General features: G+C 41.5%; 1 protein-coding gene, 1 long non-coding RNA gene and 1 pseudogene across 4 annotated transcripts in view; 2 read left to right on the top strand and 1 right to left on the bottom strand.

The window, feature by feature from the left end:
* Positions 1-49: 49 nt before the first annotated feature.
* LOC126512654 (uncharacterized) lies at positions 50-22337 on the top strand. Its single transcript, XR_007595116.1, has 2 exons — positions 50-122; positions 20692-22337. It is a non-coding gene; the product is annotated as an uncharacterized lncRNA (long non-coding RNA).
* The window catches only part of LOC126512653 (cadherin-related family member 3-like), a 73189-nt gene continuing 54795 nt past the window's right edge, over positions 4048-22441 (bottom strand). Inside the window, exons 12-19 of one of the 3 annotated variants that reach the window (XM_050160532.1) lie at positions 19468-19700; positions 16018-16189; positions 14263-14504; positions 12904-13103; positions 12132-12151; positions 10379-10446; positions 8792-8840; positions 4048-4522 (exon numbers count right to left, since the gene is read on the bottom strand). In XM_050160532.1, the coding sequence (XP_050016489.1) occupies positions 4356-4522; positions 8792-8840; positions 10379-10446; positions 12132-12151; positions 12904-13103; positions 14263-14504; positions 16018-16189; positions 19468-19700 (1151 nt within the window). In that variant the 3' untranslated portion in view covers positions 4048-4355. Of the gene's footprint in view, positions 4523-8747; positions 8841-10378; positions 10447-12131; positions 12152-12903; positions 13104-14262; positions 14505-16017; positions 16190-19467; positions 19701-22441 lie in introns of those variants that run through there. The other 2 variants (XM_050160533.1, XR_007595115.1) reach the window with 2 other exon arrangements.
* LOC126512671 (uncharacterized) lies at positions 13279-13397 on the top strand (annotated as a pseudogene).

Consider the following 22441-nt stretch of genomic DNA (forward strand, 5'->3'; position numbering starts at 1 on the left):
TCTTACATCTTAATTTAACCCATTTCAATTAATCTGTGTATCGCTACATGGCTGCAGCTTACCGGCTTCCTGCAGGTCAATCTGCTGCTCTTGAGAAAAACATGCTTTCAAAGATCAGCTCGGTGCGTTTTTATTAAAAACTTACTTTGGCAGATAAAAAAAAAGTTTGATTTTATGGGAAACATTTTCTATTACCTTGTAAATCCTGAAGACTGATTGAAGCGATGTAAGCAGCATTAACAGCCCAGGAGCCAACTTCTGCAGTTGCTATTTCAAGGCTCTAAGCTCTGGTACATCTATTATGTGATCAGAAGAGATTTTCTCCCAGGGCCATCTTCAATTTTTCCAAGGAATCTGCGAAGTTCATTGTAACTAGCATTCTATCCCCAGGTATAAGGGAATATAATGGGGCAGCAGTCAAGAACACAGCCAGCATCTCTTCCTTTCCAAGACATCCCTTTCAGATGTCAGAATAAAGTTAGAGGTGGAAGAGAGAGAGAGACACACACAGAGAGAGAAAGAGACAGAGAGAGACCCAAAGAAAGAAATGTAATAAGACCTAAAAATGAATAAGATATCAAAGGAACCCTTGAAGTGACCAGGTGTTGTCTGTGTTTCTGTTCTGCCCAGTTCCTGCAATTGTTAAGTCCCAAAGAAATCACACAGAGGTCTACATTACTTGTAAACTGAATGATCCATTAGCTCAGGCTTCGTATTAACTCTTATAACATATATTAGCCCATTATTCTTGTCTATGTTAGCCACATGGCTCAGTACCTTTTTCAGCGAGGCAGTCACATCTTGCTTCTTCTGTGGTTGGTCAGGACTGCAGAGGAATGGGCTTCCTTCCCAGAATTCTCCTGTTCTCATTCACCCACCTCTACTCCCTGTCTGGTTGTCCCACCTATACTTACTGCCTGGTTACTGCCCAATCAGACTTTATTTAAAATATAATTGACAGAATATAGACCATGGTCCCACACCAACCAGGTCAGTGTACACTCACGTAAACTCATTTGATTTCAAACATCCCAACAAACTGTAAATGCTTATTGTTTTTGTGAGTTCCTGAGAAACTTACTGTTTCTTAGGCTTTTAAGTAAGTGTGTTCTTCTAATTCAAATTAGTCCTAAACACAGAAATCCAGTTCCTGGTCCTCTCATCAGAATGCGGAATGCAGCCTGTTAGGAAAGCAGAAGCCACCATCCTCATACGAGTTGTAAGGGAATGAGACATCCTTCCCAAGGACCCAAAAAATGGGTCATTGTGTTTCACCTTCTAGTGAGGCATGAGACAATAGGTCTACCAATCATACATATTAAAGTATATTAAAATCCCCATAGTGGATTGAATGGGGACCTTCAAAAATGGTGTGCTTGTGTTCTAAAACCTGGCTTCTGTGAACACAATCTCTCTACAAACATTCTTTCATCCTGGTTGTTCCAAACCCACAGCCCCAAACAGGTGCTATATCAACATGAAGTAGAAAAAGCAAGATAAAAAATTACACCAGAACAATGACAGATCCACGTGCAGCAGGAAGAAATCTGACTAACACATAAAGGAAAAGGTACTATGTATCTGTCAGGCATTAGAGAGAAGCGCAGATCCAGGGCTGCAGCCATCAGAGACTGGAAGAGCCAGGAGGCTTCCTCCCCAGAAACTCCAGGGAACACCTGCTCTATTAACAACCACACATAACACCTAGGCTTCCAGAACAGTGCAGGGCTACTGATGTTTTAAGTTGCCCAGTTTGTGGATGTGTCAATGGCACCTCGGAAACTGATACAATCATTATTATTAAATTGGACACACAGTGACACCAGAAATGAGTGTAGTTTGGAGGCAAGTTGACAAAGATACAAAGATCCCACCGCAGAGCCTGGCCCTGAGGCCACCTGCTCCGCTCCTGTCCCAGACACCTCTGCCAGACTGTTTCCTTTCCAGGCTTTTTCTGCCGGCAGGTCTGCAGCTGGATCCCAAACCACCAAACAAATGAAAACAAGCCTGTTTGTGTGGATAACAAACACCAACTTAACATTTCATTTTTGTTTGGTTTTGGCACAGGCAGAGCCAATACAAATGGATTCAATCTAGACTTTGTAAAGAAAGTTTCTAAGTGTGTGGCAGATGGAAACTCAGGCACCTCTATTCGTCAAATCATAATTGATCCTAAGAGAGCCTTCCTGGAGAGGAAAGAGCACTTTCTCAGACAATCTTTGGTCTCTCCCCTGGAGGAGAATTAGCTTGCCATCTGGAAAAATAGCAGACTGCTCTTTCACAGACATTGTTAAGATAATTACCAACTGGTTCCAACTTATGTAGCCCAGAACTCTGTTCTGACCCCCTCCGTATTCCTGGGTCTCCTGTTTACAGGTGGAAGGCGCTGCCCTGGGAAAACTCTGAGCTGCTTCATGTTTCTTCTCAGAACTCAACCAGGAGATTAAAATAAAGCTGTGAGGGCTGGGGATGTGGATCACTTGGTTTGCACACCTCTGAAAATCTCCCACGGCCATGTAAAACCCTGGGGACAGCAGTGAATGACTGCAATCCCAGTGATGAAGAAATTGACACAGGATGATCCCTGGTTCAGTGAGAGACCCAGTCCCAAAAACAAGATGAACAACCAGACATAGTTATGTATGCCATTAGTTCCAGCACTCAGGAGGCAGAGGCAGGCTGATCTCTGAATTCAAGGCCAGCCTGGCCTACGGAGTGAATTTCAGGTCAGTTATAGCTAAATAATGGGCTTTAAAAAAATTTAATGCAAAATAACTCCAATTAGACCAGATTAGACAAAATCAAAAATGCCCATGTTTTATAAATGCAGCGCTCTCAGGTGGCCGGGAGCATGGCAGGGAGGGAAGACAGAGAGGGAGAGCACACACAAAATCCAAAACCGTGTGTTCCCTTTTCCAGCAAGACTAAATAGCCTGTGGGAGTGGTCCTGACCCTCCCTGGGAAGGGGTCAGTGTTTGGCGGGCTTTCCTGGAGGTAGAGTCTGGCCCAAGGCAATTCCCAGGGGGAGAGGGCCTGAGATGGCGCTTTCCACTCCATTGGCACTCCATTGATGCCCCAGGGATGGCTGCCAGGGGATGGGGTGATGCCCCCAACTTAATATTACATTCCAGACTCTTTGAATATAGGGGTGCTAGAGGGCTGGGGTCTTGCTTTCAATCAAACAAAGAGTATTGGAGACCTGACATTAACTTCTGGTCTCCACACATATGCACACACACATGACATACATCTATGTCTGCATACACATGAACACACACCTAAATAAACAAACAAGTCTGTGATTATATGTCCATTTTCTAGAAGAAATAGTGGACTTCAGAGAGACTGCAGGACTCGTTGCCCTTCAAATTTGCTGACAACCTTCATACTATAGTGTCTCTTATGGGTCATCCCTCATGGCAGATCTAAGTAAGAAGTAATCCTGCTTAATTGTGGGTGTTTTCTCTTCAGAGATCAGGTCTCACAAACCTTGAACTTGTACCAACAGAAATGAATACTAAACCATCTCTGGTCATTTGAGTCCCTGATACCTTCGGATTCAAATATTAGTTTATTGCTCACAGTGTATATATTACTTTGGTTAAGATTAAGAGTAAAAGCATCCCAAGCCAGCTTCACTTGGGAGTGTGTGTTGACACAGCCTCTCAACAGTGCTGTGTCCTCCTGCTCTCATGTCTTCTGGGATCCAGGTCAGAGGTCATCAGAAAGCCCATATGAGTTTTTAAAATCTAAGTGTACAGATTTTGAAAAGCTTGACACTGGCATTTCCTTAGCAAGTCATTAATAAGTAAAGTCCCCAGATAGTGCACCCTCCAGAGACCTATAAAAAGAAAATTAAAAGCAAGATCAACTGTGCTTCCTTAAAATCCTACATTTTTTTTGTGGCTACAAGAAATAAAGGGAAAACAAAACAAATTTACCTTTCCTGAAGATGATTTCCATTTCTGTGCTGTAAGTCACAGTGAAATAAGTGACCAGAACCAAAGACCAGACAAGAGATCCAATTCAGATACTCAAATTCTTTTATTTATCAGATAAAGGTGTGGAGCCCTACTCGGTGCCAAGCATGTGCTGGTCTACAGCAGCGAGAAAAACCGTGAGATCTAAAAGTGCTATACTCTATGGAGTGAGGTATGACCCAGGATATATACAGATAGTTTATAGTCTTCAGCAAAAGCATAGCTAAAGACTCCAGGCTGACACCTCTTGCTGACACTCTCTGTCTGAACCAGCTGATCTTAGGAAGTGACAGACATCGACAGAGCAGCTGACCTCAGGTCTTACAGCTTAAATTTGGGCAGCCATGCCAGTCACAGCCTCAAAAATGCCGTCACTCAGAGGAACTGGTGCTGCACCGAGGTTTTCAGGGATGCTGACTCCTTCAAGGGACGGGCCTCAGAGAGGGCATAGGTGTTCCCAAAGGCCTCTTCCTGGTGCCCAACAAGTGTCTTCCACTTTCTTGCCCCGGTTCGGCTGTTGTATGCATACACCTTCCCAGAGACTGAGGAGAGAAAGCACACGGCATAGAGAAAGTGAATGGCGATAAACTTGCACCCAGTGTTTAGCAGACGTAGGCCGTGTGGTCCTGAGAGGGGCTGGCGTGATTTCTCAAGTCTTGCTTTCTTTGCCAAGAGAAGCAAAAAGAAGAAGTTTGGAATTTCCCATGCACTTAAAAATGTGTGCCTTCTAGTGAATCCTTTGGTGGGAACAATGGTACTATATATCCATACTTCTAGCAGTTACATTAACCTCCACAGATGACTAGGTCTCCATAAAGAGGTGGATTTTTAGAACATGCATCAATGATGGAGTCGGAAGCCTCTGGTCTAGTTGACTGTACTATGCCAATGTCAGGTTCTTACTTTGAACAATGTATTGTAATTTTCAAAGATATTCCCTTTAGGACAGTGGGTCCCACAACCTATGGGGTCGTGATCCCTTTGGGAGTCAAGTGACCCTTTCACAGGGGCCGTAGATCACATATCCTGCATATCAGATATTTACATTATGATTCATAACGGTCACAAAATTACAATTACGAAGTAGTGATGAAATAATGTCATGGTTGGGGGTATTAAGGGTGTTGCAGCATTAGGAAGGTTGGGAACCACTACTTTAGGAGAAACTTGGTAACAGATAAGTATGAAGTCATTCTGTACTGGTTTTTGACAATTTTGTGAGCCTATAATTGCTTTTTATAGGTTAAAAAGACAGCTCAAAACTGTCACTGGGTCTGCTCCACCCCACAAGTTCCTTAATTGATTTAAGGATTTATCAATCAATCTTTTTAGAAGTAATAATGAGATATTGGAGAAAGAATGTGGGCAATAAGGCTTGAAAGTAGCCTATCATGACTGCTTATTGGATGGCTAGATCAAAAATCAACAATAGTAGAAAATTTATTCTTGTAGTACTGTTCAGATTGTAGAAGTACTCAGAAAAGTATATGCAAGATATTCATGACAAACACACCTACTGTGCTGAAGGGGTGCTAACCTGTTAGAAATAGGGAAACTGAGGCATGCATTTGTTAACTGATAGTGTTAAACCATCTGTAAGTGATTATCGCACTTTGAACCTAACAGCCAAATGTAGGAAGGAAGCTGTGTGGTGATCTGTGTTTGCTTGACTCCAGAAACAAACAGGACTTTAGACCTCACGTTCTAGGTCCTACCTAACATTTGGTAAACAATGATAAGAAGGAAGATAGGCAAGTTAATATCACCGTCCTGCAGAGCGGTGCTATGCTGAGCCAGCTCCGCAAAATCCATTCACTGAAGGATGAGTCTTCTAACGTGCGTATGAACAGCAGTCTTCACTGAAAACCCCTTTCTACACACACACACACACACACACACAACTTTACACTTATCCAGCAGTTTACACTGGAATTTGATAATGATAGCTACATTGTGCATCTAACAGTCGGGTTCAAAACAAGCGAAGTGGCTGTGGCTGCAGTACAAAACCTGCACAGGACAGGCCAGCCATCGTCTCAGCGTGTGCATGGAGGGTCTGTTAGTAACTATGGATGCTGGGGTTGGGACAGACGGTGTGGCTGCTGAGAAGCTCCCCTGGCTCCAGTAGATGGCCCTAGACACACACAGGCATCACTAAGTAGACTCCGCAAGTTTTTGTTGCTGTTGTGGTGTTTTTATTTTAAATACATAAAGTTGGGGAGAAAATGTGTTGGAGATGGAGGGGGAGAAGCTGGAGATGAGAAGGGAGGTGAATTTGTTTAAAGTGCATTACTTGTGTGATGCTTGATCTTTTCTTAGTTAAAAATAATACTAATCTGGGCCCAAAGGCGATAGAGGAAGACATCTGTAACTCCAGTGTTGGTAGTAGTGGAGTGGAGAGTCAGGTAGGTTTCTGGAGCTTACTGGCTGCCCACTCTAGCTAAAGCAGTGAGGTCCAGGTTCAGTGGGAGACCTTGTCTCCAAAGTAAGGGAGAGAGCAGTTGAGGAAAGTACACAGTCACAAACACATACTAATTAAAGTAGTTTTTAATAAAAAGCATAATTTTGTAATTGTGAATATTTGACATAAAAAACAAAAGAGATTATGTTTATAAAGCACCTACAAGCCTGGTGCATCGTGTTAAAGTATTGACTAAATGTGTACATATTTCTAATTTTAGAGGAAGCCAAAAAATAGCATGAAATGTTTTTTAATTACTTCCAATAATAATGGTAAAGTATGGGCTGGGGTTATAGTTCAGTGATGGATGATTTGCCTAGTACAGGGAGATCCCACAGTGATGGACCACTTGCCTAGTTCATGCAAGATCCCACAGTGATGGGCCACTGTCCTGGTGCAGGCAAGATGCTAGGTTCAATCCCAAGCAATGGAAAATAGCAACAATAGTAGCAATAGAGGAGACACGGAGAGGGCCTGGAGTCACTCACACCGGTTGCTTTCCTAGTCTCGTGCCAGGAAATCTGGTAAAAGATATCACCTGCTTATGGTCACTTAATAGTCACCCTGCTACTCTGGTACCCTCCCCATCTGCTTCTGCCTTCCTGCTTCTTAAGATCCAGTCTGTCCTAAAGAGGCACATCAACTCTCTTCCTCCCTGCCTCCGAAAGCAAAGAAAGCCACGTGGCTGTAACCCATTCTCCAAGCCTCTGACTCAGTATCAATTAAACAGGAACAATGTTGGCATTTCCATCACAGGAATCTGGAAATCAAATGCAACCTTTGTTGTCGTGAAGAATGAGAACAGCAAGCGATGCCTGGCATCTGGCAGCATCTGAATTTGCTCATATGCCCTTTTAGTAAATTACTGGAGACTGAAATTCCTAAGAGCCTATTTAACATACAACAGGTAAGGATGAGGGATACGTTTTCAATTAATAAAATATTTTAAAGAGTGACTTTATTTAGGGAAAACCTGGAAGCCAGCAATAAAATATCACTGATTTCATGCCAAGACACCCAGAGCTGGCAGGAGCCAAATTACAGAGAAATATCACAAGAGTCTGCAGTCTAGTGAGACTGTTGTTACTAATACCTCATGTTGCATGGCATTTGACAAAGTTATTCTTATATGCATTAGGGTCATGTTTAAATTGCACAGCAACCCCCAGGAGACATGCAAAGCCCACTTTTCAGTTGTGAAAAGGGAGACTCTGGAATACTAAACGCCTCCGCCAAGGTCACAAGGAAGGGTGTCAATGACATCAACTTCAAAGCTGCTGCCTTCTACTTCCAAATCTGTGGCTTGTCTTACATTTCTAACCATTCCTGAGGCCTCTTTCTTCCTTTAGGATGACGTGCACGGAAAAGGAAAGCTTGTGCAATGTTTTATAAAACGAAGGTATGGTCTGCTAGGATTCATAACAGATAAACGATAGTATAAGAGTTGCAAAACTGTAACCCATGGGGCCTAGAGATACGGAAGCTGATAAAGACAGCTTAGGCAGCCTTTGAGCTTGACCCTTACCGAGGTTTCAAGTGCTGCTGGCTTAGAATTTGGGTAGACATTGGTGGCTCGGCCGATAGGCCAGCAGAAGTGATGCCCTGTGATTTCCAGGCCTGGGTCTCAAAAGGTGACAAGGTCCCTGGAACTCCATCTAGAGATGCAAGTTACCACGACCAGTGCACAGCTAGTTCTGACAGAGAAGGTGCATGAAGAGGCCAGAGGACCCAACTACACCCAACCTACAAATGTCTTTCCATGGTGTCAAGCTGTGAGTATAACCACTTTGGACCCACGACATCAGACGAGCAGCCAGAAGAACAGAGCTGGAGGGGTATCACTTATCCACATAAAGATAAAGAACTTCCCAGGCGATAGTTCATCACATTCCTGACACACTCAAGTACAAATTATAATAAGATGGTTATTATCCTAAACCAGCAACCTTTCGGGCTGTTTGGTACCCAGAAATATATAATCAGGAATAAAAGTATATTTTATTTATTTACTTGAATGGAGTTAACTAAACTTGTTGTCTATATTTTAAAGATGCATATTTTATATGTAATAATGTAGATGTCCTGTTCCTTTGGCCTCATGGAATTCTAAATGTCTGGCCTATATCCAGGGGGCAATAATTTGATATGACTAAGTAAGAGTGATGTCCCCCAAGCACTAAATGCCATTGATAATTCAACTGATTTTTTTAAAATCTGATCCCTTCTTAGTTCTAGAATAGCTTTCTCAAGCATGGTTATTTTTGCAAAGCATAGTAAATAATCCATTCAAATTTTTGAGTATCTAAATCCATAAATGATATTTAATTCAAAAGATACAAAAGCATCATACCTGGATCAATGGCTTCTCCATCAAACACAGTTTCATATACAGTGGTTTCCTTTAAAAAAAAAAAAAAGGTAATGTTCACATAAACAATAAAGCCAGCTTGATAAAATTACTTCTGTTGTGTGTTGAACACTTATGATGGCTAGTTCTAATTTCTGTCAGCTTGATATAGCCTAGAATCACCTGGAAAGAGTCTCAGGAGAGGGTTATCTGGGTCAGGGAGGTCTATGGGCATGTCTGGGAGGGGGGCCTTAAGTGTGTTTTTTGATGTAGGAAGGTCAAGCCTGAAAGTGAGTGGCACCATTCCCTGGTTTGGGGCTCTGGACAAGTAAGAGAAAAGAAACCTAGCTGAACCCTAAGCCTCCACGGGTTTATGGCTTTCTGCTGCCGACTGTGACGTGACTAGCTGTTTCAAGCTCCCGTCACTGCAGTAACAGACCCCGCGTTTGTAAGACAAAATAAACTTTCTTCTGTAAGTTGAATTTTTGTCAGGATATTTTATTACAGCAACAGAAATAAGTCTAGGACATGATTTCTTTTCAGTCCTCCCATCTTTCCCATCTGTAGAAGGTTAGCAGTTAGCAGGGAATAAAACTAACTGGCAGTCTCACTTCTTCCCAACATCCCTTACGATGGGCTGCCTGCCATCATGCTCTCTGTTAACTAGGACACTTCTCTCATGGGACTATTGTAGGAGGCGTGTCATCGGTCACACTGTGCCCTTCCTTCTGAATCTGTATGCCAGCTTCCTGGCTTTCCAGACCCTCAGAATGCCGCTGCATTTGGGAGTACTTTAAAGAGGTAGTGAAGAAAAATGAAGATATGGATCTTAGCCCAATATGATCAACAGGACAAGAGCCCATGGGGCACAGGCAACAGATTGTCCTCAAGGCCAAAGAGCCTCAACAGAACCCTGAGCATCTAGCCTCTAGGACCCTTACTAATGAATCTGTGGTTTAAACCAGGCAGTCTGTAGTGTTCTGTTATGGAAACACCAGAACACTCTCAGCATCCTGACAGAAAAGGGGGAGAGTGGAGCATTGAGAGGGAGCCAGCTTATGAAGCAACACCATGGCCAGCCAGGACTTTGGTGGGAATGTTCAAAGTGCGCAGGAGGCAAGGAGAATAAAACTAAAAGTGGCCTGTCTTGTTCTATGCTGTGTTATGGATCCGAGATCCAGCCCTCTCTGATGTATTTATGTGAATTAGACATCAACTAAGCTTTGGCCACTTTGAATTGATTTGCCTCCTCTGGGCGTAGATTTACCATCTGCTAAAGACTCTAACATTGAGGAATTTGCCCAGGTCTGTCCCATGTATAATAATTTTGAATATAGTTTTAAATTCTAAGTAGTATTAAATAATGCTAGATTTACATTTGCCTAGAGTCATTTTTTTCTATGTGCACGTATATTTTAGGTAAATTTTAATCTCACCAAGTTTCTGAAATTCAAGTTCTGTAGCACACACTAATTTAGCAAAAATGATGAACTAAAGTGAATTTTATTTCCTTCCTACGAAGCTTGAATAGATTTTACCATATCCTTAGAAGGAAAATAATGTAACAAAAATAGATGAAAATGTACTTACTGTTAGAACGTCTAGCTTTTTATTTCTGGTTTCTGTGATAACATTTTTTTCTTTTTGATTTCTATCCCCTGTTTTAAAAAAAACAAACATAAAGTGGTAAATAAACAAGTGAGAAGTATGCAGGGGGCGGCATTTTTAAATGACGTAATTTGGACTGTCAAGATGACTGAGGGCTGAGGTGCTTGCTGACAAGCATGACAGCCTGATGATGGTGCCCACAGCGTAGAAGGGCAAACCCGACTCCCACCAGGTGTCCTATAACCTCCTGCAAAATTGAAATTAAAATGTGGTCACCTCAGCAATTCACACACTAAAGTTGAAGTGATTAGCGTGGCTCCTCCACAAGGACAACAAGCAAATTTGTGATGCAGTCCATATTTTTAAAGTAACACGAAGAATGCCTTATATAAAAATCTACTATTTGTGAGGTTCATTTATATGCATATATATTCATATCAAATAACTTAATTGGAGCATCACTGATTGCCAAATTAAAAAGCCCGGGACCACTGGGTGGTGGCAGCACTGCCTTTAATCCCAGTACTTGGGAGGCAGAGGCAAATGGACCTCTGTAGGCCCTGGTCTATAGAACAACTTCCTGGACAGCCAGAGCAACACAGAAAAAAAAAAAAAACAGCAAATATGGGATACTTCTCTTCAAGCTGCTAGTTGGGGTGTCCTAGAAATTCCCCCAAAGATATAGGCTCGTTGCCATTACCCATGGTTGCCTGCTGAAACTTGATGGTGATACTCACGGCTGACGCCACTGTGCACATTGTCATAGGACATGGAGAATTCAAGTTGCTATTGATTGGGAAGCCTCTTCCCTGCTGTCTAGCTTCCACAGTAGGCAGAGTGCCTTGTAAGCTGCTGGGGTTAAGAAGCTGCCACCAGCACTCCCAGCTGTGACACAATGAGCTTTAATAGCCACATTTAATAGCTTTAATAACTTAGTAAGTTCTGCCCATGAGTGTAATAGCCACGTGAACGTCATAGGATAAACAATTGCTTTCTGATTGACTTTTAGGCTAACTTCTCAAAAGGGAAAGAATGCCTGGTACTGTAAATCTAGCCAAGAACAAATGGTTGGGAGCACACACATCCTGGAAGAGGACCTACTACTATTATTAGGCCAAAGGGGTCAAATATCCCTCTAAATTCATTTCTCCATACCAATAAATTGCTTCAGATTTTGGACCTCATCAGTAACGACACAGAAAGACACAATTGGTAAAAGTGGAGAGAATCAGGGCCACCACAAATAGATCATCTATATCAAACCCTCACCCCAAGGCTCAGGGGCCATCATGGAAGAGCAGACAGTTGTAAGCACTAGAGGTCATGGAGGATATGAGCAAAACCATGTCTTCGGGACATGACAGGACTCTCAGCAGCGAGGTTGCCAGTACAGGACCTGCACAAAAGCAAGTCTCTCGGTAGCCTAGCATGGAGCAAGTCAGGGACATTTGATGACTTCTGGCAAAGGGGGTACCAGTCACGTTTGTTTGTTTGTTTTTCTTTTCTAAGAGTATTTATTGTTCCTGGTGGGTCAGCCATTCTCAGAAGATATGACAGGAAGTAGTGGACAGGTAGGAGGGTGAATCTAGGAAATTTTACAAGAAAGAACGGAGGTGGCTATGATCAAAATACATTTCAAGAAATTCTCAAAAAGTCAAGGAAATATTGTGTTAAAATAAATACATGTAATTTTAAAATTACATAATTCAGGCCTAATTAGTAAATCATATCTTACCTACAACATACTTCATTCCTCTGTATAAAAAGAAAATTTGAGAAAACACCAGTTAAATTATGACAATGTATGTTGGAAATAATTTCATTCAATAGTTAACATGTGACTGTTAGCACAACTAGTTTTTTTTTAAAAAAGAAGCAACAATGTGGTTTTCATTAGCTATTTCCATCTGCTCCAATGCACCATTCTTTAAAAAGATCCTGTGTGGTTGACAAAAATACAACTCCAAATCTAGAATGTGTGTGTTACCCAACATGGAAGCACAGTAGTGTGTGTGTGTTGTGTGTGTGGTGTGTGTGCGTGTGTATGTGACTAAGATTGAATCCAGAGCCTTGAATATGGCAGTTAAACACTCAACCAGTTACTTTCATCTCCTTCCTTCCTTTACTTTTCATTTTGATACAAATGGTCCAACTCATGCTGATTTGAATCTGCCATCCTCCTGCCTCAGCCTCCCAGGGACCTGGATTATAGGCCAACTCCACTTTCGAAGCTATTGCATTCTCTACCCTGAAGAACCGTATTGATAAGTGGCGACAAAAGCAGGTGTGTTTTCTATCCATTTCTTTGACCTCAATAAGTTTTAAAACCAATCAGGTGTATGGAGACGGAGTTGACATGTATTGCCTACAAGTCCCTAAATTAATGCCTAGTGATTGTCAAACATCTGCCCAAGCCACTTTGCTTCAAAAGAATATGAGCGTGTTTGTTTGATCACAAATTTGTTTTTTTTAATTCTTTATATCAAACTTAGAAAAAAGTCACATACTTGAGTTTCGACTTGGAGTCCTCCTTGGCCATTTTCTGAGAGCAGTCTTTAATATTTCCATATCTCCAAAAAAGAAAACACATCCAGAAAACCAATCCAGCAAAGAACACAGCCATCAGCGTGAGGACGAAAGGCACGTACCAGGCGCTGTTCTCGTATGTGTTGATAGCTGTGTACACAATGGTCAGCCCTTTCCTTTGCTGGAAAATTATTTCAAAGCAAACAGAGTGTTAGTCCCTGTTTTTAAAACACATCTGTTTACACGGTGTAACATCAGTGTAGAAACACCCATCTTAACAGACTCACGCATATACATAAGTGCCCAGCTAACAATGAGAAATGCAAAAGAGCCACCAAATTAAGAATGTAGAGATGGTCAACGGCCACACCACCCTGAACGTGGCCAATCTTGTTTGATCTCGGAAGCTAAGGAGGGTCGGGCCTGGTTGGTACTTGGATGGGAGACCTCCTGGGAATATTGGGTGCTGTAGGTGTAAAATAAATAAATAAATAAATAAATAGATAAATGTAGAGATGGCGCTGCACGAAATGGCCACTCCACGATCCACATCAAATCCCATCTCTTCTTTTCCATCTGTCTTTTGATCTATAACATTCAGGGTTTAGCTCAATGATAACTGAGCTCTTTCAAGTTTCTATGTCCCTGGTATCTACTCCCTTTTGTGTAGCTTGAGGTAACAGTGCATTCTTGAAAATCAATACTCAGGGAGAAAGACTTTGTCGCTTTTATTTTAAAGGCCACAGAACAGTAAAATACACGCTAAAGTCTACTGAGTAGGAGCTTTCATCCTTGGGTGACTGATAAGCCATTATATAATTCAGCAGAGGTTTTCCATGTCTGCTTTATAAATGATAAAATGCTAAAAGGTCTGCTAAGTGTTGTAGTGTTGGGTTGAAGATGCGATGCAGTGGTGGCTGTAAGGCCTGCAGTGTGAAGCCCGGTACATCATAGGTGTCCATTATTATGATAGCAGAGTCGTTGCAAAAGTCCATTAGTAGAGGCTTTTAATGGCTCTAATTCACTAAATAGTGCTCCCTTCTACTGAGCAAGACCTTCATATTATTCGACCAGCAGTTTAGGGAGCTCTATAGGCAGTTTAGTAGCCCTCTATATGTATGCATGTAATTTTCCCTAATTCCTGTGCACACGGTATTTATTCACAGATGCACAGTGTCCAAGAGAGCCCAGCAGGGCTTTTATGGATTAGTATAAAAGTCAAAAAGCCTACAAGGGACAGTGATGGCCTGAGCATTCTTCCAGCACTTCTGGCTGGTCTTTGGCTTTGCAGTAAACTATTTACAGCATAGAGATCCCAATTAAATTCTGTAGCTCTTTACTTCAGAACTGGTTGGAGGAGGTGGCGTGCTGGTTCTTCTCACGTAAATATCTATGACCGCGGTCCCTGTCTTGGGCTTGATGGCTTTGCCGTATTTCAGGTTGTCGTCGATCACGTGCACCACAAGATGGTATCGCCGCTGCACTTCGGTTCCAGATTCGAAGCTGAAAGGATTCTGCACAATTAATTTGGGCGTATTTGTACCCCGACTTGGGTCTAATTTGAAATGAAGGTTTTCATTTCCTTTAAAAAGAATAATGGGAAAGTCGGAATTAGTTTATAATACATCAAATTGTCTCAAGCTACCTTTAGATGATGTTAAAACACAGATCATGTACATAGGTTGAAAATTTGGGTTTTACTGTAAACTTCCATACGTATAAAGAGCTTTTAGTAAAGTTGAAATACAATAATCAATACATACATGGAAAAGGTGTTTTAAACTAGGCATGTTAGAGTAAGACTATACTCTTAGCACTTGGACAGAAGAGGCAAGAGGATCAAGAGTTCAAGGTCATCCTTGGCTACGTAGAGAGTTGCAGGCTAACCTGGTCTACAAAAGACACTGTTTCAAAAAAGAAAAGAATAAAAATGTTTTAAAGGTTAAGGTCATGAGGCTAACCCCCACATATGGCCAGCAAATCTCATGCTCTTATTTGATTATTATCCCTAATATTTTATCTGATTATCATCCCTAATATTTTTCCTCTTCCTTTATTTGACTGTCCCGTTCAACTTGGTCTACACCGGTGGTTCTCAACCTGTGGATCATGACCCCTTTAGGGGTCAGATGACATTTTCACAGGTATCACCTAAGACCACTGGAAAACACAGATATTTTAACTACTATTTATAACAGTAGCAAAATTACAGTTATGAAGTAGCAGCAAAAATAATTTTGTGATTGGGCTCACCACAACATGAGGAACTGTGCTAAAGGGTCACAGCACTAGGGAGGCTGAGGACCACTGGTCTAGACTAGTATCTAATGAGCCATTCAGACCACAGTACCAATTCCGTCCTCAAGAAATTACGTCCTCTCAAGGGCCTAGCAGACACTATTATGAACAAGAGAAACGGGTGTAAATATCAAACTAGTCTTCATCATTAAATAGTATGTCTACACTATCATCCTTTCAGAAGAACAGCATGAGACGCATGGAAAGGTCTTATTGTCATGGTCAAGACAAATGTCAAGACCGTGTTTTCCTGTGTAGACTTTCTCTTGATTTATGATTTTATGTGTTGATGGTACCAAGTGTAATAAATAATGAGCGCCATGAATGCCTTCCACACCTATCTCAGGTGTGTCTGTGTAACAATTTCTAAAAATGTCTGATACGTGGTTGGTCTCAAATAAAGGAAGATCTCCTATAGACAGCAAGCTGGGGACTGTAATGTTTATGTGAATCTATGTAGAGCCAACAATAATACGGTCAAAACCATCTAGTCTTGTGAACTTGCAACAACATCATCAGAGGCAAAGATGGAGTCTGTTTTCTACTAGCTATGTGGAGAATAAACTTAACTTCTTGTACTAAAACCTCTATCATTTGCCCGAGTACTGCAGTCACAGGACTAATTGAGCTGTGTCTGTAGACATGAAAGGGTGCCATGAAGAAACATGACAGTAAGCTATGAAATTGTCTAACCCTAATAAACAGTCCCTTCTAGAGTTACATATCATGTCTGACATTGTAAGCTAATGTCAGCTTGACATATGTTTGCGATTAAAAGAAATAATTAAAGTATCCACCAGAAGCCATTTCAAAGCGCATCTCAAAATCGTGTGAATCTCTGTCGTGGCAGTTTAATTTGAGGCCATTGACGTTTGTCCCAGCAACAACATCATCAGAGATGACGGCCGTGGACAGATAGGGGATGCAGACGGGTGCTTCATCATTCTCGTCTTCAATGTCAACAGTGACCTGTCAGTGATGAAGGGAGAAGAAACATCACGTCCACATTGTGAGACGATCTATAAATAAAATCAGAAATGAGCATCTGGATAGGGGCAGATCACCCAGAATTATTAAGTAAAAAGCCTAATTTTTTTTCTGAGTTTGAAGGCATGTTCTTGGAGATATGGATTCTGGCTGTCAGTCCCTAGTCAGTGGTTGATTATTCTTGGGTTGGTTGTGGCAGTCTCTGTCCCCTTTAGGAAGAATTTCAGGCTCTTTAGATGAACCTCTATGGGAAGCACAGTCATGCAAATTAGAGCAAAAGCAACGCTGAAGACCCCTATCTCTGAAGCCCAAGCTCCGTAGACTTTGAACTGCCCAGGTTCAGTGGCAGATACACCCCGAAGACATTTCCCCTAACTTAATTAAGGGCCTCTTCTGTATTGTTTCCTCAAGCACAATGTATATCTGACCTTAATTAGGGCTATTATCGACATTTTCCTTATTAAATTACCATAAGCCAGGAAGCTGTGATTTACATGGAAAAAGATGGAAATATCAAGGATTTGAAAATGTCAGTGACGGAATGCCAGTCAGTCTGGAAAGGCTTTCTGCCCACCTCTCCGATGACTAACAGCTTCCCCAGTAGCATTAGCAGAAGAATCCCTGGTGTGACTACATCTGCAAGAATTATCTTTTCAAGCATGTTTGATGGAATGTTTTAATAACATAGTTAAGTTCTTGGAGGAAATCCTACATTTCTTAATGTTACTTCTCCGTTGGTTGAACACAGCTAAATGTTGTATCGAATATGTGAGATTTTTACAAAGTACATTTAATTTATTTATTTTGTGTGCATATGTTTCTGTGTGTGTGTGTGTCCGCGCGTGCGCATACTACAGCACTATGTGTATGTGTGTGTGATGTGTGTGTGTATGTGTGTGTGTGTGTGCATGCCTGCTACAGCACTATGGGTGTGTGTGATGTCAGAGGTCAACTTTCAGCAGTTGGTTCTCTCCTTCCACTATGTGGATCCAGGAGATCAAACCAGATTGTCAAACTTGGTGGCAGGCGACTTTAGCTGCTGAGTCATCCTACTGACCTGGGATTTTTTTTATTTAATCTTAATTTAATTACTTTGGTATAATTCTGGTTGGCATAAACAATCTTGTAATCTTGTCAGGGGTTGAATGTAGAATGTCCCCCCATAGACTGTGTTTGAAAACTCGGTCCCCAGCAGCCCATGGCATTGTTTTTGAAGAGTTATATGGCCCCTTGAAGGAGAAAAGCTTCACTAGAGGAAGGGTGTCCTTGGGGGCAGACCTGGAAGATTTAAGGTCCTGCCTCACTCCCTGACTCTCTGTTTCATAACTGTGCTTGAAGGGTAATCAGCTGCCTTGTGATCCTGTTGTCATGCATTGCCTGCTTTGAGGGAGTGTGCACCTTCTTAAATGGGAAGCCAACACACACACACACACACACACCACCCACTTAAGTTGCTCCTTGCCCAGTGTCTAGTTGCAGCGATGGAACAGTTACTGCTCCAGAGTCTCTGCTGCCAGACTGTTGTTCCCTACTTCTCTCACACAGCACCCTACACCCCCTCTCTGGGCTGCCGTCTGCAGGTTTAATTTGTCCTTTCTTCTTGGAGAGTTTACCCACTAGTGTTCATCCACATCAGCCTGACGCTGTGAGTCCTGGAGAATATGCATTTGTCTTGATGCATGGGAGACACAAAGAAAACTGAGTGGTTGATTGAATAAGAACAGAAGCTAAATATAGCTGGGCCCAGAACATTCAAACACCTTGGGCCTTGGCAATGATGCTGGAGCCTAGTCCAGTGGGATGTGAAGTGAATGAAGAGGTCATAGGACAGGCAGTGGACCTTTTTCAGGAGGCATTCTGGCAGACTTCAGGGCCACAAGCAAAGACATGGTTCTAGGAAGTAGTCTGCTCTGTCGGGCCAAATACAGGCAATGGGGGCCCAGCCGGGATGTTAGCAACAGATGGGTGAGAAGTAAAGAGACAGATTGCCTAAAGGATTTAAAAAAAAAAAAAAAAGGAATTTGGGGCACATGGCAGAGAAGAGGTGCCCAGACTTCATTCTATCTCCTTGAGCTGAGTAACCTCAACTGGGTTCTAAGGCATCTAAGCTGTGTAAACAAAATGTTTCATTGCATTTAAAAAGGGGTGGAAGGGGTGTTCGAAACTACCTTGCAGTATGGGATTAAAAATGAATTATATAACTAGAGCTTATCATACATAACACTTGACTTTATTGGGTTCTTAATAAAATTATATGAGGGTGATGGTGGTGATGATGATGAGGATGGTTCCCTCATTTCTGGAGGCTTATCTATCACCTTTTTTCTCAAGGAAAGTCAAAGTCATTGGCATGATCATTTTGGTACTTGATATATTGAACTCCCCAAAGGTATATGTGACAATATCTTATACTTTTATCACCCAGGGTTCTGTACGTACACATTTGATAAATATTCATTAAGAGGAAGAAAGAATGAACAAGTTCTTCTTTAACATGACTTCTAAGCATCTATAAGAGAACTGGCCAAGGTACCTCCTGTGAACAAGCACTCTCGTGAGCATCATCCCAAGACTGCAAACCTTCAGAATCCCAGACTCAAGGCTTCACCCTCAGCCCTCTGAAAGTCCTTCTAATCATTGATGTGAATAGGTCTCATGTTTTCCTCACAGTGACACAATCACTCAAAAAATAAATAAATAAAAAACAAAACCTTGTGCAATAGCAAAACTTTAGCTTCATTAATAATGTGCTCCCCATAATAAATATAGCTCATATTCTTAATGTCTTTAAAGAGTCTTTTGGCCTTTCTAAAATAAGTTAGAGACACACATATCCTTCCACGTCAATACTATGACATTGCAAACATTGCCTTGAGGTAGAAGCAGCCTGGATTTAGTGCAAGGCCTATGGATCTTATATTAACCCTGGGTACATTTTCTAAACTTTGTGCCTCAGTTTCCTCATCTGTATGGTGAAAGTGAGCAGAATAATGCCTCTTTCAATTTTTTCACATCTTTGTTGTCCATAAAGATTCATGCTACGCTTTTAAGAACACATTCACACCAGAGAGAGAAGTTAGACAGTTCCTCTTTCCCCATTCAGACTTGGAAAGGAAAGTTCTGGCAAGTTATAGAGCACTTGAGCAGTAGGAGAATGTCACAAGCTTCTCCATTCCCTGCCTGATCTCCCCGAGGTGATAACTTGAAACTTAATGCATTGCTCAGTCATACAGACACAAACCCTGTGTCTCTTTACTTACCGTGGCCTCTGCGGTCCGTGGGTGAGCTCTGTCACAGTCCACAGCTTGTACTGTGAGGTTATATTGGCTGACCGACTCATAGTCTGGCTGACTGGTGAGCTCAATCACTCCAGAGAAAGGGTGAATCCAGAACCTTCGGACAGCCTGGATGTCCCCACTGATTATCTTGTATGTCAGACAATTTGGCGGGTGGTCCTCATCAATGGCGGTTACTTGTCCAACTTTGTAGTAAGCTGCCAATGGTCCACAATGTTTATTTTTCTCATGTACATAGACTATAATAACGTTTTTAATTTTTCAAATGATAACCTGAATTTCCCAGGTGATAACGTAAATCCCTTTGCATGGTAATGACTGTTTAAAGACTAACTCTCCGTATAATGGCAGATAGATTTACAGAGACGCCTCAGCCACTTGAAAGCACTGGTTTCACTCAAATAAAACAACTTAAAATAACTTTGTAATATTAGTAGTTAGCGTTATCTTATCTTTATGCTGACATTAGTGGCAGATAATGTTCAGAAGCCAGACTCTGAAACCAGAATATCTAGTTTACAAATCTCAGCCTCACTTACTAATGTAACAAAAGGACAATTCTGTAGGCTCCTTCATTTTTTTTCTTTCTTTGCAGATTAAGTGCAATAACAATATTTACCATATAGACTTGTGACAATTGGATGAACTGAAACACATGAAAAAAATAGAGTTATATAAATGCTAAATAATAATTATTATTTGCCTAACTTTCTCATTGAATCTTCCCAACAGCCTTATGTCAGTAGATCTTATAAATAAGGATTTGAGACCCTGAGATGTTCATTCTCTCAAGGCTACAGAACAAGTCAGACTCAGGTTCACGTCTCCTAATTCTACACCCAGATTGAAAAATAGCTTCACAATACTTCCAGTTAATAGTATGCCCAGACAATCATTTAGAAGAATGGTAATTACAGTACATTGGTTAAACTCAGATGCCAAAATCCTTTGCCCTTTCTGCGTTCACGTTATTAGCCACTCAGGCAACCCTAGCACTCTGGCTTGTGACTTGCTTTGATCCATGAGATAGTGTTAGTGAACCTGGTGCAGGCAAGAGTATGAGAAGATTTTGAGAAATTACATTGCCTTTCTCTTGCTGAATACCCCGTCCCCTGCTTACACACACTTTCTGCCTACTGTTAAAATGCTCTGTGAAAGTGACTGGTTCTATTTTGGTTGTGAGCCTAGGCTTTAATGACTGAGCCCTCAAGAGCATGATGGGAAAAATCACAGAGACAGCTGACCAAAGCCAGGGGAGGTCATGGACCATGGACTGACAGGTGGGGTACCTGCATGTAACCAAATTAGACCCTCTGAATGTGGGTGACAGTTATGTGGTTTGATATGTTGGGGGGGACCGGCAGTAGGACCAGGACCTGTCCCAGGAGCATAAACTGGCTTTTTGCAGACCATTTCCTATGGTGGGACAGCTAAGTTACTCTACCTTTTGTGGGGTTCATTATACAGTATTCTCTTTTTTCTTTTTTTTAATTGATTTTTATTGAGCTCTACATTTTTCTCTGCTTTCCTCCCTGACTCTCCCCTCCCCTTTCCAGCCCTCCCCCAAGGTCCTTATGCTCCTAATTTACTCAGGATATCTTGTCTTTTTCTACTTCCCATGTAGATTAGATCTATGTAAGTCTCTCTTAGTGTCCTCATTGTTGTCTAAGTTCTCTGGGATTGGGTTTGTAGGATGGTTTTCTTTGTTTTATGTTTAAAAACCACCTATGAGTGAGTGCATGTAATAACTGTCTTTCTGGGTCTGGGTTACCTCACTCAAAATAATGTTTTCTAGCTCCATCCATTTTCCTGCAATATTCAAGCTGTCATTTTTTTCTGCTGTGTAGTACTCCATTGTGTAAATGTACCACATTTTCCTTATCCATTCTTTGGTCAAGGGACATTTAGGTTGTTTCCAGGTTCTAGCTATGACAAACAATGTTGCTATAAACATAGTTGAGCACATGTTGTTGTGGCATGATTGAGCATCCTTTGGATATATACCCAAAAGTGGTATTACTGGGTCTTGAGGAATGTTATTTCTTAATTTTCTGAGAAATTGCCACACTGATATCCAACAGGGTTTAACCAGCTTGTATTCCCACCAGCAATGCAGGAGTGTTCCCTTTTCACCATAATCTTTTCAGCATAAGTTGTCATCAGTGTTTTTGATCTTGGTCATTCTTACCAGTGTAAGATGGAATCTCAGAGTTGTTTTGATTTGCATTTCTCTTATGGCTAAGGATGCTGAAGATTTCCTTAAATGTCTTTCAGCCATTTTAGACTCCTCTATTGAAAGTTCTCTGTTTAGGTCTGTACTCCATTTTTTATTGGATTATGTGTTCTTTTGGTGAACAATTTCTTGAGTTCTTTGTATATTTTGGAGATCAGACCTCTGATGTGGGGTTAGTGAAGATCTTTTCCCATTCTGTAGGCTGTCATTTTGTCTTGTTGACCATGTCCTTTGCTTTACAGAAGCTTTTCACTTTCAGGAGGTCCCATTTATTAATTGTCTCCGTGTCTGTGCTGCTGAGGTTATATTTAAGAAGTGGTCTCCTGTGCCAATGTGTTCAAGTGTATTTTCCACTTTTTTCTTTTATAAGGTTCAGTGTAGCTGGCTTTATGTTGAGGCCTTTGACCTATTTGGACTTGAGTTTTGTGCATGGTGATAGATATGGGTCTATTTTCATTCTTCTACATGTTGATATCCAGTTATGCCAGCACCATTTGTTAAATATACTTTCTTTTTTTTATTTGATATGTTTTGCTTCTTTGTCAAAAATCAGGTGTCCGTATGTGTGTCGATTAACATCTGGGTCTTTCACATTGGAGCACCGGACTGAAATCTCAAGGTCCAAATCAGGAGCAGAAGGAGAGAGAGCACGAGCAAGGAACTCAGGACCGAGAGGGGTGCACCCACACACTGAGACAATGGGGA

The sequence above is a fragment of the Alexandromys fortis genome, unplaced genomic scaffold (genome assembly GCF_014885135.2).
Source record: "Alexandromys fortis isolate MF-2015 unplaced genomic scaffold, M_Fortis_MF-2015_v1.1 scaffold_116, whole genome shotgun sequence".
NCBI lineage: Eukaryota > Metazoa > Chordata > Mammalia > Rodentia > Cricetidae > Alexandromys > Alexandromys fortis.